The 13,716-nt window shown below is 45.8% G+C and overlaps 1 protein-coding gene across 2 annotated transcripts in view; it reads right to left on the bottom strand.

The window, feature by feature from the left end:
• LOC147448922 (uncharacterized) overlaps nucleotides 1-13,716 on the bottom strand; it is a 66,954-nt gene that overhangs the window by 41,986 nt on the left and 11,252 nt on the right. For both annotated transcript variants that reach the window (XM_086521339.1, XM_086521338.1), the window contains exons 3-4: nucleotides 3,357-3,430; nucleotides 3,129-3,221 (exon numbers count right to left, since the gene is read on the bottom strand). In XM_086521339.1, coding sequence (XP_086377465.1) covers nucleotides 3,129-3,221; nucleotides 3,357-3,430 — 167 coding nt within the window. The remainder of the gene's footprint in view (nucleotides 1-3,128; nucleotides 3,222-3,356; nucleotides 3,431-13,716) is intronic.

Consider the following 13,716-nt stretch of genomic DNA (forward strand, 5'->3'; position numbering starts at 1 on the left):
CAAGGAACACCACATGAACTCTGAAGCAAGCTGCCTTAAGGTCTGGTGAGGGGTCGCCAAGAAACCGCGTAAAGTCGTAGGCAAAGAAATTGAAATCCCAACGACGACCAATGTCGAAGCTCGTCAGACCACGAGGAACTGCTGTAAAGGGAGATGTTTGCACCAGAAGAGGGGGTCGCAAGAAAGGCTGCCCCTCTCTCGCCAAGCGACTCGTGGCAAAGGCGCTGCCAAGAGATCTCCTAGCAGCCAAGGAGGGCCCTGCACCCTTGAACGGCTACGGGACTAGAGCGGGAGGAAGTGAGGGAGCAGGGGGAGAGGGGGGGCGAGGAGGATCGGCAAAGGTAGGAGGGCGAGATGGAGAGACAGAGGGAGGAGGAGGGGGGTGGAGGGGCTGTCGAGGGTGAGGCTGAGGTGGAGGCTGGAGCAAGGACCTCGTCCTGCTGAAGAGGGTCAAATCGGTTTCCCGTGGAAACCCACTGCTATTGGGCAGGAGCCTGAGAACCACTCTGAGTGCCAGGCTGGCGCGGTGGCCCCTGCCAACGTCAACCACGAACCTACTACCAACCCTCCTCAGCTTGAGCCCCAAGCTCGGGGGTGACTCTAACTGTGTACTCTGTGTCTCTGCCTGCTGCTGCTGGGCTGGGGCTGGGGCTGGGGCTGGGCCTGGGCCTGGGCCTGTGGTGTAGGTCGGGGTCTCCTCCGTGGATTGGCCTTCGCAAGATGACCCATCTGTCGACAAATGAAACACTAATTCGGGAGACCCGAATACTCCACGCTCTATCGGAACCAACCCCCACTCATCCAAGGAAGTAGTATGACCTTCGGGAGAGTGTGGGTGTCCCTAACCAAAACTCGTACTGAGGGAATGCCTTGGCAGCTACTGAGGCTGCCGTCCGAGGTGTCTCCAGGACAATCCCAATCTCTGAGCCTATCTTGGACAAAAGTGGTAGATACACCCTCCTCAAACCAGGAAAGCAGACGGAGATGGGAAGGTCTGCCTCCTCTACCAGAACATCCGAAGCTCGGTCAAAACCATGTCTTTACTGTTGGAAGTAGACTCGAACTGCTCGGATGGTCAAGGGGCTCATCGTGATGACCTTGGACGCCATCTCGGAGGTCTCAAACTCTATCTGATAGTAGCCGCGTCTGAGGAACTGAACGTCCAAGATCTTGCCCACCTCTGCAAGAAGGCGGGCCTGGAGAAGATCACGTAGCTCTCCTCTGTTGGGTCTGGTGCCGAGAATCTTGCAGATGACGGAAGTCGCCTGCAGGCGTTCCACCTCTGCGGCTAGGCTCGCTTGCTCGGTCGGTGAGAGAGCAAGTCGAATGGTGGGCTCAGCGGGGTCAGGCGAGGGGACTTCACTGGAGTCCCTCTATGGCGGAGCTTGAGCCTCCATCTAGTCTGCTACTGTGAAGAAAGGCGGAGAAGCATCGACGAACCGAGAAACTCCTGCTAGACCGAGCACGTCGAGGGTGCTGGCGAGGCTCGACAAGTAGGAAAGGAGAGGTGAAGGGCTAAGGACAGTGTGTAGGCAGGTAGGGCAACAGCAGGCAGCAGGCAGGGTGACGGGCGGGGTTGGGCAGCGAGCGGGGCAACAGGCGGGGCAGAGACCGCATAGGGGGTTACAGGCGGAAGGGCAGCGCGAGGGCGCGGGGGGGGGGGGCAGCAAGCACCGACTCGCCTGAGTATATTTGTTAAGAAAGCAATTTTCTCTTTCTCCCTTGCCGCCTTGATCTCTGGCATCAACTCTTGCATGTGTGCTACTTGTGTTAGAGTGAGGTCATCACCCAAAAATATCCGAGTTTGTTTGAGTGTTGGTCTCTTCTTCAGGAATTCCTTCCTAGCTTCCTAGCTTCCTAGCTTCCAGAGTAGAGAGAGAGGCCAATATGACCTACGAGACCAAAAAGTTACAACGCGGTGAATCTGATGCAATGTTTGAGTACCAAAAATTTAAAAATTTAAAAAAAAATAGAGAGAGAGAGAGAGAGAGAGAGAGAGAGAGAGAGAGAAGAAGAAGAAGAAGAAGAAGAAGGCAGCTTTGTGGTCATATTTAGTACCTAAAAAGGGCTCAATGGATCTGTCCAAGCATTGCCTCCCAAGCCCTTATGTTAGCCTACATTTAGATGTTTTGTACAATGCTTGTGCCTGCTTAGGTAGGTGTTTTACTGGTTGTAGATTGTTGGTTTTGTTTGTCTATAGGTTGTGTGTGCAAGACGATAGCAGTTTGTACATGACTATCATGTGTATCGATGATTTTACAAGCACAAATATAACCAAAATTAGCACTTCTTTATCGATCCACATGCTTTTGATCTCTTTCAATATAATTTTGAAGAAGTTTCCTAGTGTTGTGGGGACATCTAGTCAATGGACACTACGTGTATGACGAGCCATCCACACAGACAATTTGGAGGCCTTGGTCATCAAGATCTTTATATAGAAAAACTAAATGTAAATTCAACGTACTTTGTATGAAATCTCAACTTTAATGACATAGAGCAAGGATGAGCCAATGCAAAGACTATCTCTAGATTTCAAAAATCATACAACCAGGCAGCCATAAGACAAAAGAAAATAATATGATGGTTCAGCATTTTCCCATGTATAATACTTTTTGTTTGGAGTGTCCTTTGAATGAAAGAGTTTTGATTCATGCCTGATCTTAAGTCAAGAACGTTTTCCTTACGTAGCCCTTTAGAGATGTGTAGAACAAGAAAAGCTATGGAGATGTATTCCCTGCATGTTGAGATATTTTTATGCTTTTCAGCTGTGGAGATCATCATAGGCATTGTGCTTGTATAGTGGATAACTAGTCCTACCCAGTCGAAGATAGGTGAGGGTAGGCTGAATTTATAGAAGTTAATTTTTGTGAGAGAAATCAGTCCATGCTTCTTTTTCAAGAGAGGTCACCCTATCATCTTGTTTTGATGGTTGTAAGTGATGTTGTGGAGTCCATCAACTAAAAGGCTTACGATGTGAAAGGATTAATTAAAGGAGGACATGCTAACCAAAAAAAAAAACTTTTGCCCAAACAAAACGGTTGCTATAGTTGGAAGACTTCAATTCAAGGTTTTAGGGTCTGTACGACCAGATTTGACGCCCGCTTGAGACAAGAACAAAGCCATACCTTGCATGGCTCTCTTTTAAAAGAACCATATATAATGGATCCTGTGGTGAAAGTTGAAATAGCTTCCATGTAATGTACCAACAAGTTGTTACACTGCAAAAGAGTTTAAATATTTTCATGTTTTTATGAGAAAGCAAACAACTGGGCAGCTACTCTATTGAGTCAAATTACCAGCTAATAACAATCCTCATGAACAAATACAACTATCATAAATAGGAAACTTGATACCTGCCGAAACATATTAACAAAACTATCCAGAGGATTCCACTAAGCCATGAGGATTCTTTGTACCAAACCCACACCTACAAAAAAACCAAAAGATGAACAAGAGGTAAGCTATAAAATACATCTGTATTCGTTATCAACAAGCTTGTCTCGAGCAATCAAAAAGGGACCATTTGAGGGACTATTCAACAAAGGCTCTCTTACGGAAAGTATTGTCAGCAGCTGTGAAACATAATGTGAAGCAGTCTTTGAGCTGCCCGAAGTGACTAAAACTATGCTTCTCATGTTCACAATTGGCACCGTTAATGGTCTTTGGCTGCAAGTGAGTGAAGCCCCATCTCTTCCATACTTTTTTGGCCTTGCAACAGCCTGTTCTGAGCATTCATGCGTATTGTACAAAGATTAAACCAATTTTTGTTAATGTTATCATAGTTACATGGGACGGCGGGTCGGGGTCGGGAACGGGGACGGGACGGCAAAAGTCAGGAAACGCGGACGGGGGTCGGGACGGCAAAAAAAAAAAATAGAGTTTTTTTGGCATTTTTTGACCTATATACATGCCACACACATAGAGCATCACTTTGACCACAAATTTACACTAAATAGACCAAAGAACATGAGTCATATAGACGCAAATGTGCTAATAAAACATCGAGAAATGAGGACCCAAAGGGTGGCTTTTATAGCCATTGGGTGCTTCAAAGTTCAAACATATGGCTATTAGAGAGAAACTAGCCTCTAGAAATGATCAGGTTTTCAAATTTTAAAAAAAGTCCCCTCCCATCCCCTCCGTCCCCTACCGTCCCCGGGACGTTTTGCCTGCGTTCCCACTTGGGAGCCATTTTTCCGTCCGTCCCCTGCTGTCCCCACCCGTCCCCGTCCCGGAAATGGGCGTCCCCCGTCCCTAGGGTCCGTCCCCTCCGTCCCCTGTAACTATGAATGTTATAGCATCTCAAGCGAATAGCCCAATGTGATCCCAATATTCATTTTGGCTTTATTTTACTTATTTGTCAAAGTCTTGGGTAGGGCAATTTACTAAGGGGGGTACTTAAGGCTCTCCAAGCTAGTATATAAGCAACACCTTGCCCCCATTGTATAATCACTAATTCAATGCCTGGTTGGTTGGTTCCTCTCTCTCTCTCTCTCTCTCTCTCTCTCTCTCTCTCTCTCTCTCTCTCTCTCTCTCTCTCCACATGTCTCATGGTTTGAGGTGTGCCATTGGTTAGATACGCACATCCTCACATCAGCTGGAGATTGAGACTGGTAGATTCAAAGGGATACCAACAGACAACAGGATATGCCGCTTATGCCAGCTAGAGCCAGAGACAGAGCTACATTACATATGTCATTGCACAATGTACTATGAGATTCGGGGCCGTTTCCACTGCTTATTCAGAGAGGGTTTCGGTCCTTTCTCTAGGGTCATGAGCTATAAGGATCCGAAATGTCTTGGGCTATATCTACTTGAGTTACACAAATATAGAGACGAATAGACTCACAAAAGTGCCAGATCACTTCTAAATCTAGACTGACTGGATTGATTGAACCCTTGTCGTGTTGTAGCTTGTCCACGGACACAGGGTTGGATGTGTCACGTGACACTTGGAAATCAGCCCAATTGAAGGAAAGGGGCGTGAATTCGTCGGCTTCCTCTAGGTGCGCGGCTAACTGTGCCTCTTGCCATGTGTGGTACCAATTGATGGCATCACCGGCAAGGTACATGGCTGCCGTCAAAACCTTGCTATTCCCTATCTTCTTAGTTGTCGCAAAATAAGCATTAAATTGATGCAACCAAGAATGAATAACCGTAGCATCCATCTTACCATCATACTCACTAAAAGTCAACTTTTCTGTGACTGGGTTGTTGGAATCCGCATCATGGCTTGCGTCACTTGAGGAACTCTCACGATCTTTGGCTAGCTCGGACTTCGAGGCAAGCACTTGTCGAACCAATTCTTGAGTGCGGAGTTCTCTTTGAGCCTTCCGATCGGCCTCCAAGGCCGCTCGTCTTGCTTCGGCTTCCTCCTTTCTTTGTGCTTTTCTTTCTTTTCGTTCGTCGCGCTCGCGTTCCAAAGCAATGCGAGTCGCTTCTTGTTGTATGGAAATTCTTTCGTTTCTTTCTTCGCGCTCGCGGTCCTTGGCTTCTTGTCGTTCTGCTTTTCTTTTTAGTTGTGCCATCATCTCCATCATCGACTTGACCATCACCTCCATAGAATTGAGTACAACTTGTGGCGTAGATGGGGAAGGGGGAGAGTCGGAAAAATATCTTGGTGGGGAAACTCTTCATCGCCTCTCTCATGCTCATCACCTGTATGCAAAGTATCCATTCCGCTTCGGGTGATGACCATGCACTATGATATTTGGTTCTTAAGTTCACGAGGAACTTGGGTTCTTGAGGGTCTTGGGTTCTTGGGTTCTTGAGGGTCTTGAGGTTCTTGAGGTTTTCTTTCGCTTGCAATCTTTGTTTGAGAAGGTTCTCTTCACCCGAGTACTGCTCTTTTCCGCGGGCGCACCCCTTGGCGGCCTTGCACTCACACCAAGGTTGCTTTTTTCCACCTCACGTCGATTGGCCGGCCGCCAAGTTCACAGTCCGCTCTCAATGAGTGAAAAGAGGCACAAGGGGAGGCTGGACAAGCCCTTCTTTCTTGGGATTCCTATCACTCTTCAAAAACACGATTAGGAATCGACACGCCCAAGCGAACTTGGGTTTGTGAGACCGGAACAAGCAAAAAAATTCTTGTGATTCTTGTGGTTCTTTCCTTGAGTGATACAGAACACTACCAAGCTCTGATACCAATGTAGGTGCAACGGAATGAATGTTGAACTTTGCTCAAGATGAGTGCTCCGAACTGTGCTCAAGGTTCCTTTTTGTTCTTATGGAAGAGAGAGCCTTCCATTGTTAATGAGAGAGTGCTATGATCACAAACAAAGTGAATGGACACTGTGCGTGCAAGTGTATGAGACTAAGAGATAGAGAGAGAAGAGAAATACGACACCAAGGACGTTGTAAAACCCTCCTCCGAAGGCCCCACTCTAGTCGGCGAGAGTAGTCTACTATTGATTGCACAAACGGGTACAAATTGAATGCATGTGACTGATGCAAGTCTAGGCTAGATCGACGACGACGACGACGGGGATGGCGAGATCGATCTAAGGGCTGAAAACTGCTACTCTTTATTTGTTGTCCAAAAACGCTGATAGGCTGAATTCTGCTGCGGCTGAAAACGCAAGAGAAAACGCTGCCTTTGCTGGTCTTTAGGGCTGAAAATCCGCTAACTGTTGTGGGGCTGAACTGGCTATGGAAACTTGTTGAAAATGACCTGCTGAAAATCGCCAAGGGCTGAAAGCTGTGGCGATCTTTGCTTGAGGAAAAACGCTAGGGCTGCAGATGCTTGGCGATGCTGGCTTGGATCAAAAATGCTAGGTCTGGGACTGTCCTTGCTATGGAGCCTTGATGAAAACACCAAGGGGCTGAGGTTGATGAAAAACGCTAGGCTAGGGGATCTTCTGCTTGGAGGGAAATCGCCACCAGGTTCTTGCTGAGAAGTTGCGTGTTGAGCTTGGGCTCCTGCTGCCTCTTCTGCCAAGTAGTGCTAGTCTAGGTTTGCTTATATACAAACTTACTCAATTTGCCCTACCTACTTTCCAACAAAAGTCACTTAAAAATAATAAATGTCAAAAAAAGGGAAAATAGGCTAAATGAACTGGAAAATTCCCCTGAAGGATTCTGATGGATTATGATGGGAATGCTTATGATCATGTTGTGTGCAACCAGAGGATATGCATCTACACTAAGTGCCTGGGCATGCACGGTCTGCGAACAGACTCACAAAAGAGCCAGATCACTTCTAATCTAGACTGACTGGACTGACGGAACCCTTGTTATTGAAGAAGCTTGTCCACGGACGTGACACTCTCTCTCTCTCTCTCTCTCTCTCTCTCTCTCTCTCTCTCTCTCTCTCTCTCTCTCTCTCTCTCTCTCTCTCTCTCTCTCTCTCTCTCTCTCTCCGTCTCTCCGACTGTAACCCGCTTGAACACTCCAAGCGAGAAATCAATAGCAACACACAAACAGAAACTTCATAATCACTTAACTTTAATAGAGGGAGAGAGAGTCGACACGGCTCGGTAGAGTTCCGTGCCCAGAGGTATTGGCCCCAGAGACTGGTGCCCCTTTCGGTATTTCTTTTTATATTAAATCTTTGAGCAAAGAACCACTGCCAGTGGGTGCTCGCTCTCAGACTCTGTGTCCAGATGCTTTGCAGAGTGAGCCCCCCTTGGGTTCTTATAAACATTACAAGGGTTGCTAAAAGCAGAGCCCCAAAAGCATTAAAATCAAAAGCAAATTGTCCCCAAAAACAGCTGGTCTAAAATGTGCCAACAAAAAGCAATCAACGTAATCTACGAAATCCGTACGCTCTGCCACGTCAGCGAGTCAACGTAGACTACAGAAATCCGTACGTTCTGCCACGTCAGCAAGCCAACGTAAATTACAGGATTCCGTACAGCTTCCACGTCAGCCAATCAGCGTACATTGCAGGAATCCATACTGACAGCCACATCATCACGTCCGTGCTGTGTATGTGTGTCCGGGCACTGCCACGTCAATAGTTTGTGACATACCCCCCTCTTGAAAGAATTGTAATTGCTCTCGATTACATCTGCAAAACAGATAGAGGCCATCAACTGTCTTAGTAGACACTAACTGTTAGTACCGATGCACTAGACACGACACATCTAGCACTTATACAAATCGACAGTCACATCACAGGACATCACTCGACATCACAGGACATCACATGACAAATCACACAAAAATTCATTCCAAATCTCAGACCATGACCATCGGCAACGTATTGAGTAATCGCATCTAGATCCATTCCGGACCTCACTGATCCGAGATTAACGAATCCTTATTGCGATCATGTCTATAGAGATTTATGAGACCGAAATGCTACAATCATTTTGTCTTTCAGTTCCTGCACTCAAACAAGTCAAGTACAAATCAATCATATTCTTTTTCGGGAATTCCGTGTCATAAAGTCATACAGCAGAATACTGGTCAACCCATTAGTATCCCTCAAACCCAAAGGGGACATCAGTGACTTTATTCGAAATCGGGGTAATCCATTGACAAAGGAGCTGAGTGACTCTCCTCTTGTGCAAACCCGCTGCACTAGATTCACCCTTGCTGAATTCGGGGTTCAATCAGAGTAGACTGTGCTAAACCTGAATGCTTCAAGGTAAAGTTCCAAAATCTGAGGTGTGTCTACTAGGTCCTCCTCCTCCATCCAATTCGCATCCAATGCGGGATAGTTCTTGAATTTAACCAAGAACCGCCAAATCACTTTACCTTTCATCTTTCTTTCCTTGTGTGCCAAAATCTGTTCTGGAACGAGTATCTCCTCGCTTTCCTCCACTTCGAGTTGCTCATCATGCCTAAGCTTTGGGGGAAAAAAAGCCGCTCCTTTCCCTTTCGTTTTCTTAGGCGTGCCTTTTCAAAACGTAAGAGCACCCAATCGTCTTCCTTTGATTTCAAATTGTGACGATGTCTCGTTCTTGAAATTTCTGTAAAGCCTCCCGGACCTTGGCAAAAGCAGTGTCCAAGTCCCTCGTATACTGGTCGGCTTCAAAAATCCTATCCTGAGTCTGGGAATGTTATGATCTATCAATTGGTTCCCTTTTTCCTTTCTTTCCTTGTGCCCTAGGACCTCGGGTAGCGTCTTTCGCTTCCCCTGTCCATTGGCACGTTAGAGGCAATCATTGAAACCCTAAGACGCACTATCATCTGATTCCTCTTTCTCTGGAATCCTTTGATGAACTTGCATCTAGTTTCCTTAGTTCATCGAAACCTCTGATTCTCCAAAATCCTGTGATGAGCTATCATCTGGTTCCCTTGATTCATTCTCGTCACTGGCAGACTCTTGCCTTTTTGAAGTGATCCTGCCCGTCGCAAAAGTCAATGAGCCGGCATGAATTCCAAATCGTTGCTTAGTCATGTCCCATAAGTCTCTGAATGGAGTCAGACTTTTGGTTTAAACCATAGTCTTGAATCTCTTTAGCAAATCATAGCAAAACCGCTCAATCTGATCTTTCAAAAGAATCTTCCACAAGTATCACAAAACCTCTGGCAGTAGGCATCCAATGTATCTTTCTCAATCATTTTCAAGTGATGCCAAGGCGTGATGACATCTCTTGCATATTCATCTAATATCCACGTTGACGTTAAAAAAAAAACCACGTCGCATGTGTTTCTTTGCGCAACAACAGAGTAAGATGCCGCTTTTCGCTCCCTGGAATGTTCTCTTGCATATTCATCTAATATCCAAGTTGACGTGAAAAAAAAAACCACGTCGCATGTGTTTCTTTGCACAACAACAGAGTAAGATGCTGCTTTTCGCTCCCTGGAATGTTCTGAGAACTGCTCTCCAGAGAAGGTGACGCCAAACTGTTGTACAAACTCAAGGGCGTGATGGGTGTTGTGGCCTGACTCCCTTCCTTGAACTCCTTAGTTTTCTTGTTGAGCTGGTCATTGTCAAAAGAGGAGGATCTCTCCTCCTTTAAACGGCTAGATGGCCTTCCATGCCTTCTAGACTTTGTTTCAAAAATCTTCTTCAAAAGAATCTTGTCTTAGGTGCTTAGAAATTGAAGAAGCTTCTTAGCACCCTCGAACACTTCAAATGGCACCTTCCTTGTGTGTCGGTGTAGGCAAACTCCACCACGGGCAAATACTTTTCCCATTTAGTCTTCTGATCCGAAGAAGAAGACTTCAACAAATTCAAAGCCATTGAATTGGCTACTTCAAATTGCCCATCTGTCTGCCGGTAGAACGAGGACGAGAACTGCAACCACGTGCCAATGTTCTCCCAGATTGCCGTCCAAAACAACTAGTAGACCGGGGATCTTTGTTCGAAACAATGGACTCAAACATGCCATATATTCGAACAATTTTGCCAAAGGATCGGGCTTAACTGTCTTCTTTACTGCAGAGCAGTGAGCCTGCTTACTGAATCTGTTGATGACCGTCCAAAGGCCATCATGCCCCGGGAGATCAAAGATGAAATCCATTGCAATACTTTCCCAGGGGCGGGTGGGAATGGGTAAAGGCTGTAGTAATCGATGTGCCTTATGCCTATCAAACTTGACCTTCTGGCATACTAAACAACTACGAACAAAGTCGTCCACATCCTTCTTGAGTCTCAGCCAAAAGAAAATAACGCTCCACACCTTCCAAAGTGGTGTCGATGTCGCGGTGACCCGTAAAAGGTGGACAATGAATGGCACTCAGTCAAAACCTTTTCCCTCATGGCGGCTGTGTGACACACATCGTTTTCTTCATCAAGTAGCCATCCCAAATGAAATATCCTGCTACTACCTCCCCATTCTGTATTCGAGTGAATATATCGGAAAAAATTCGGATCGATGGCGTATAATCAACCATATCCTCGAAGCTTCTATGATGAATTGCGGAAATAGCCAAGACTAGGGGCTTCCGAGACAATGCATTTGCCAACAAGTTTTTTTGTCCTTGCACATGGACAATCTGGAAGTGAAATCGTGACAAGATGTTAGTCCACCGCATCTGCTTTACCAAACGTTGCTTCTATGACAAGAAGTAGCGTAAACTCTGATGATCGGTAAAGACCGTGAAATCGGCTCCGAGTAGGTAATGTCGCCACTGAGCAAGAGCATGGGTCACTGCCAATAGCTCTTTCTCAAAACTCTGTGCTGTTAATTTCGGCCTTGAAAACAATCGGCTTTCATAGGCAATCACATGGCCTTCTTGCATTAAGACCGCTCTCAGACTACGACCACAAGCATCACAATATACTTCAAATGGCTTTTGCAAGTCTGATAAAGCCAACACTGGTCCAGAAGTCAGTTTTTCCTTAAGTGTCTGAAAGGCAGTCACCTCTGTCAGTCCCCACGAGAAAGGGACTCCTTTCTGATTCAAAAAGCGCAAAGGGGAAGCTACCTCTGCAAACTTCCGAATGAACCTGAGGTAGTAAGAACACAAGCCCAAAAAGCTTCTAACTTTATGAACATTGTTCAACATTCTTCAAGTCGGCGGTCCAATTGCGGATAGTGTCACTTTTGGCCAGATCCATCTGTACCCTTTCTATTGAGATGATGTGTCCCAAGAGATGTATCTCAAGCAAGAAAAACTCGCTCTTTTTCACATTCATGAGCAATTTAAGCTTCCTCGGTGTCTAGAAATGTCACGTGCACATCTAACCCTATGTGTACGAAGGACAAGCTACTTTATGTCTAGGGTTCAGTTCAGTCAGCTTAGCTTAGGAAGTGTTCTAGCACTTTTGTGCGTCTGTTCGAAGACCGTGCATGTCCAGGCACTTAAGAGTAGATGCATATCCTCTGGTTGCACACAGCATGATCATCCAAATCCATCAGGAGCATTTTACAGTGCACAGAACCTATTTTCCCTATTTTAGCCATTTTTCACTTATTTAATAAGTGACTTTGTTGGGAAACTGGGTAGGGCAAAATGACTAAGGAAAAGCTAGCGCTAGCACTTTCTAGCAGAAGAGGCAGCAGGGACTAAGTGTTCGACAGTGCACCTTCTCAGCAAGACCCCCCGGCAAGCAACCTAGCGTTTTCAGCCACCAAAGACCAGCCTAGCGTTTTTCATCAGATCAGCCTTGGCGTTTTGCAGACAGCAGATCAGCCTGGCATTAGCACTTCACAGCAGATTGTCTAGCGTTTTTGCAGCAACAGCCCTAGCGTTTTTGCAACTTGCGAATCCCTTAGCGTTTTGCAGATTCTCCGCGACAGAACACCCATTAGCATCAACGTTTGGCATTTTCAGCAGTCCGACTCCATACCGCAGCCCCCAAACCTCACAGATCTCACCTTCCCACAACAGATCCTCGCCACACGGTCAGATCAACCAACGTTTGCAGATTCAGCCCTCTATTCGCAGATTTCAGCATCTGCATTTTCAGGCGTCGTCGTCGCATCGTCGTCACCGACATTGAGTCACAATTCAGCAGATACAAGATTTGCAGATTTCAGCCCCTAGCGTTTTCAGTTTTCAGCCCGTCTGGTCGTCGCCATCATCGTCGGCAAGACCATTGTAGAGATTTGTGCAATCAATAGCAAAGACTTCTTTCGCAATCGAGCATTTTACAGTGCAAAGAACCACCAAGTTTGCATTCAAGGAACACTCAATGTTTAACAATTGTTGATCGTTTCAGCAAATTTTGCATGTTGATTCCTTGTAAAGCCACAATTACTGCACAAGATGTAGCACGATTGTTCATCAAGCATTGGTACCCCCTCTGTGGTTTGCCAAAGTCCATTGTTTCAGATAGGGATGTTAAGTTCACGTCCAACTTTTGGCACGCACTCTTTGAAAATTTTGGCACAACGTTGAATTTTTCATCGGCTTTTCATCCACAGTCAGATGGTCAAATAGAAATTTATAATCAATTGGCTTTTGATGTGTTAAAATCTTATGTTCATGATCAGCAGTCTCAATGGGAGCTCTATCTCCCATTGGTTCAGGCTATTCTAAATGATTCCTTTTCTTCTGCTATTGGTCAAACTCCGTATGAGGCAGCTTTTGGCCATCCGTTCCAGTCACTTTTGACTAGATCGGTCAATCAAATGCCTGATGCCAATGCTGAGAGTCAGTCATTGGATGAGATTTCTGAGAGTGTGAAGCTTCGGCTAAGCAAGGCTCAGGAATCTTATTCTCGACAGGCTAACAAGCATCGTCAGGAGGTCTCGATCAAGGAAGGAGATTGGGTATATCTAAGAATCATGAAACAACGTCTTAAGCAAGTTGAAAAGAAATGTCCTAAGTTGTCTTTTCGTATGTATGGTCCATTTCCAGTCATCAAAAAGATTAATGAGGTTTCAATGAAATTGCAGTTGCCTAACTCATGGTCAATGCACAACGTTTTTCATGTTTCTTGGTTGAAAGTGTTTCAAGGAACACCTCCAAAGGACGTTTCGGAAGAAGAAGAACAGGAGATCATCGATGAAGCTGAAGTCATGGAGCCGGAGCAAGTCTTGTTGCATCAGTTTCGCCATGGTTCGAAGAAACAAGTACGAAAATACTTTTTGAAGTTCAAAGATCGAGGAATCCATGAAGCAGTGTGGGTAGACGAAGACTTCTTCAAGGATTATCCAGAGTTGTTGGTAGATTACAAGGAAGCCATGCAGCTCGGTAACAGTACCTCACTTTAAAAAGGAGGGGATGTCACGTTACACATCCAACCCTATGTGTCCATGGACAAGCTACACCATAGCAGGGTTCCCGTCAGTCAAGTCGGTCTAGATTAGAAGTGATCTGGCACTTTTATGAGTCTATTCGTAGACCGTGCATGCCCAGTCACTTGGTATA

Source organism: Adiantum capillus-veneris, chromosome 10 (assembly GCF_014529385.1).
Source record: "Adiantum capillus-veneris isolate H3 chromosome 10, ASM1452938v2, whole genome shotgun sequence".
In the NCBI taxonomy this organism is placed as follows: Eukaryota; Viridiplantae; Streptophyta; class Polypodiopsida; order Polypodiales; family Pteridaceae; genus Adiantum; species Adiantum capillus-veneris.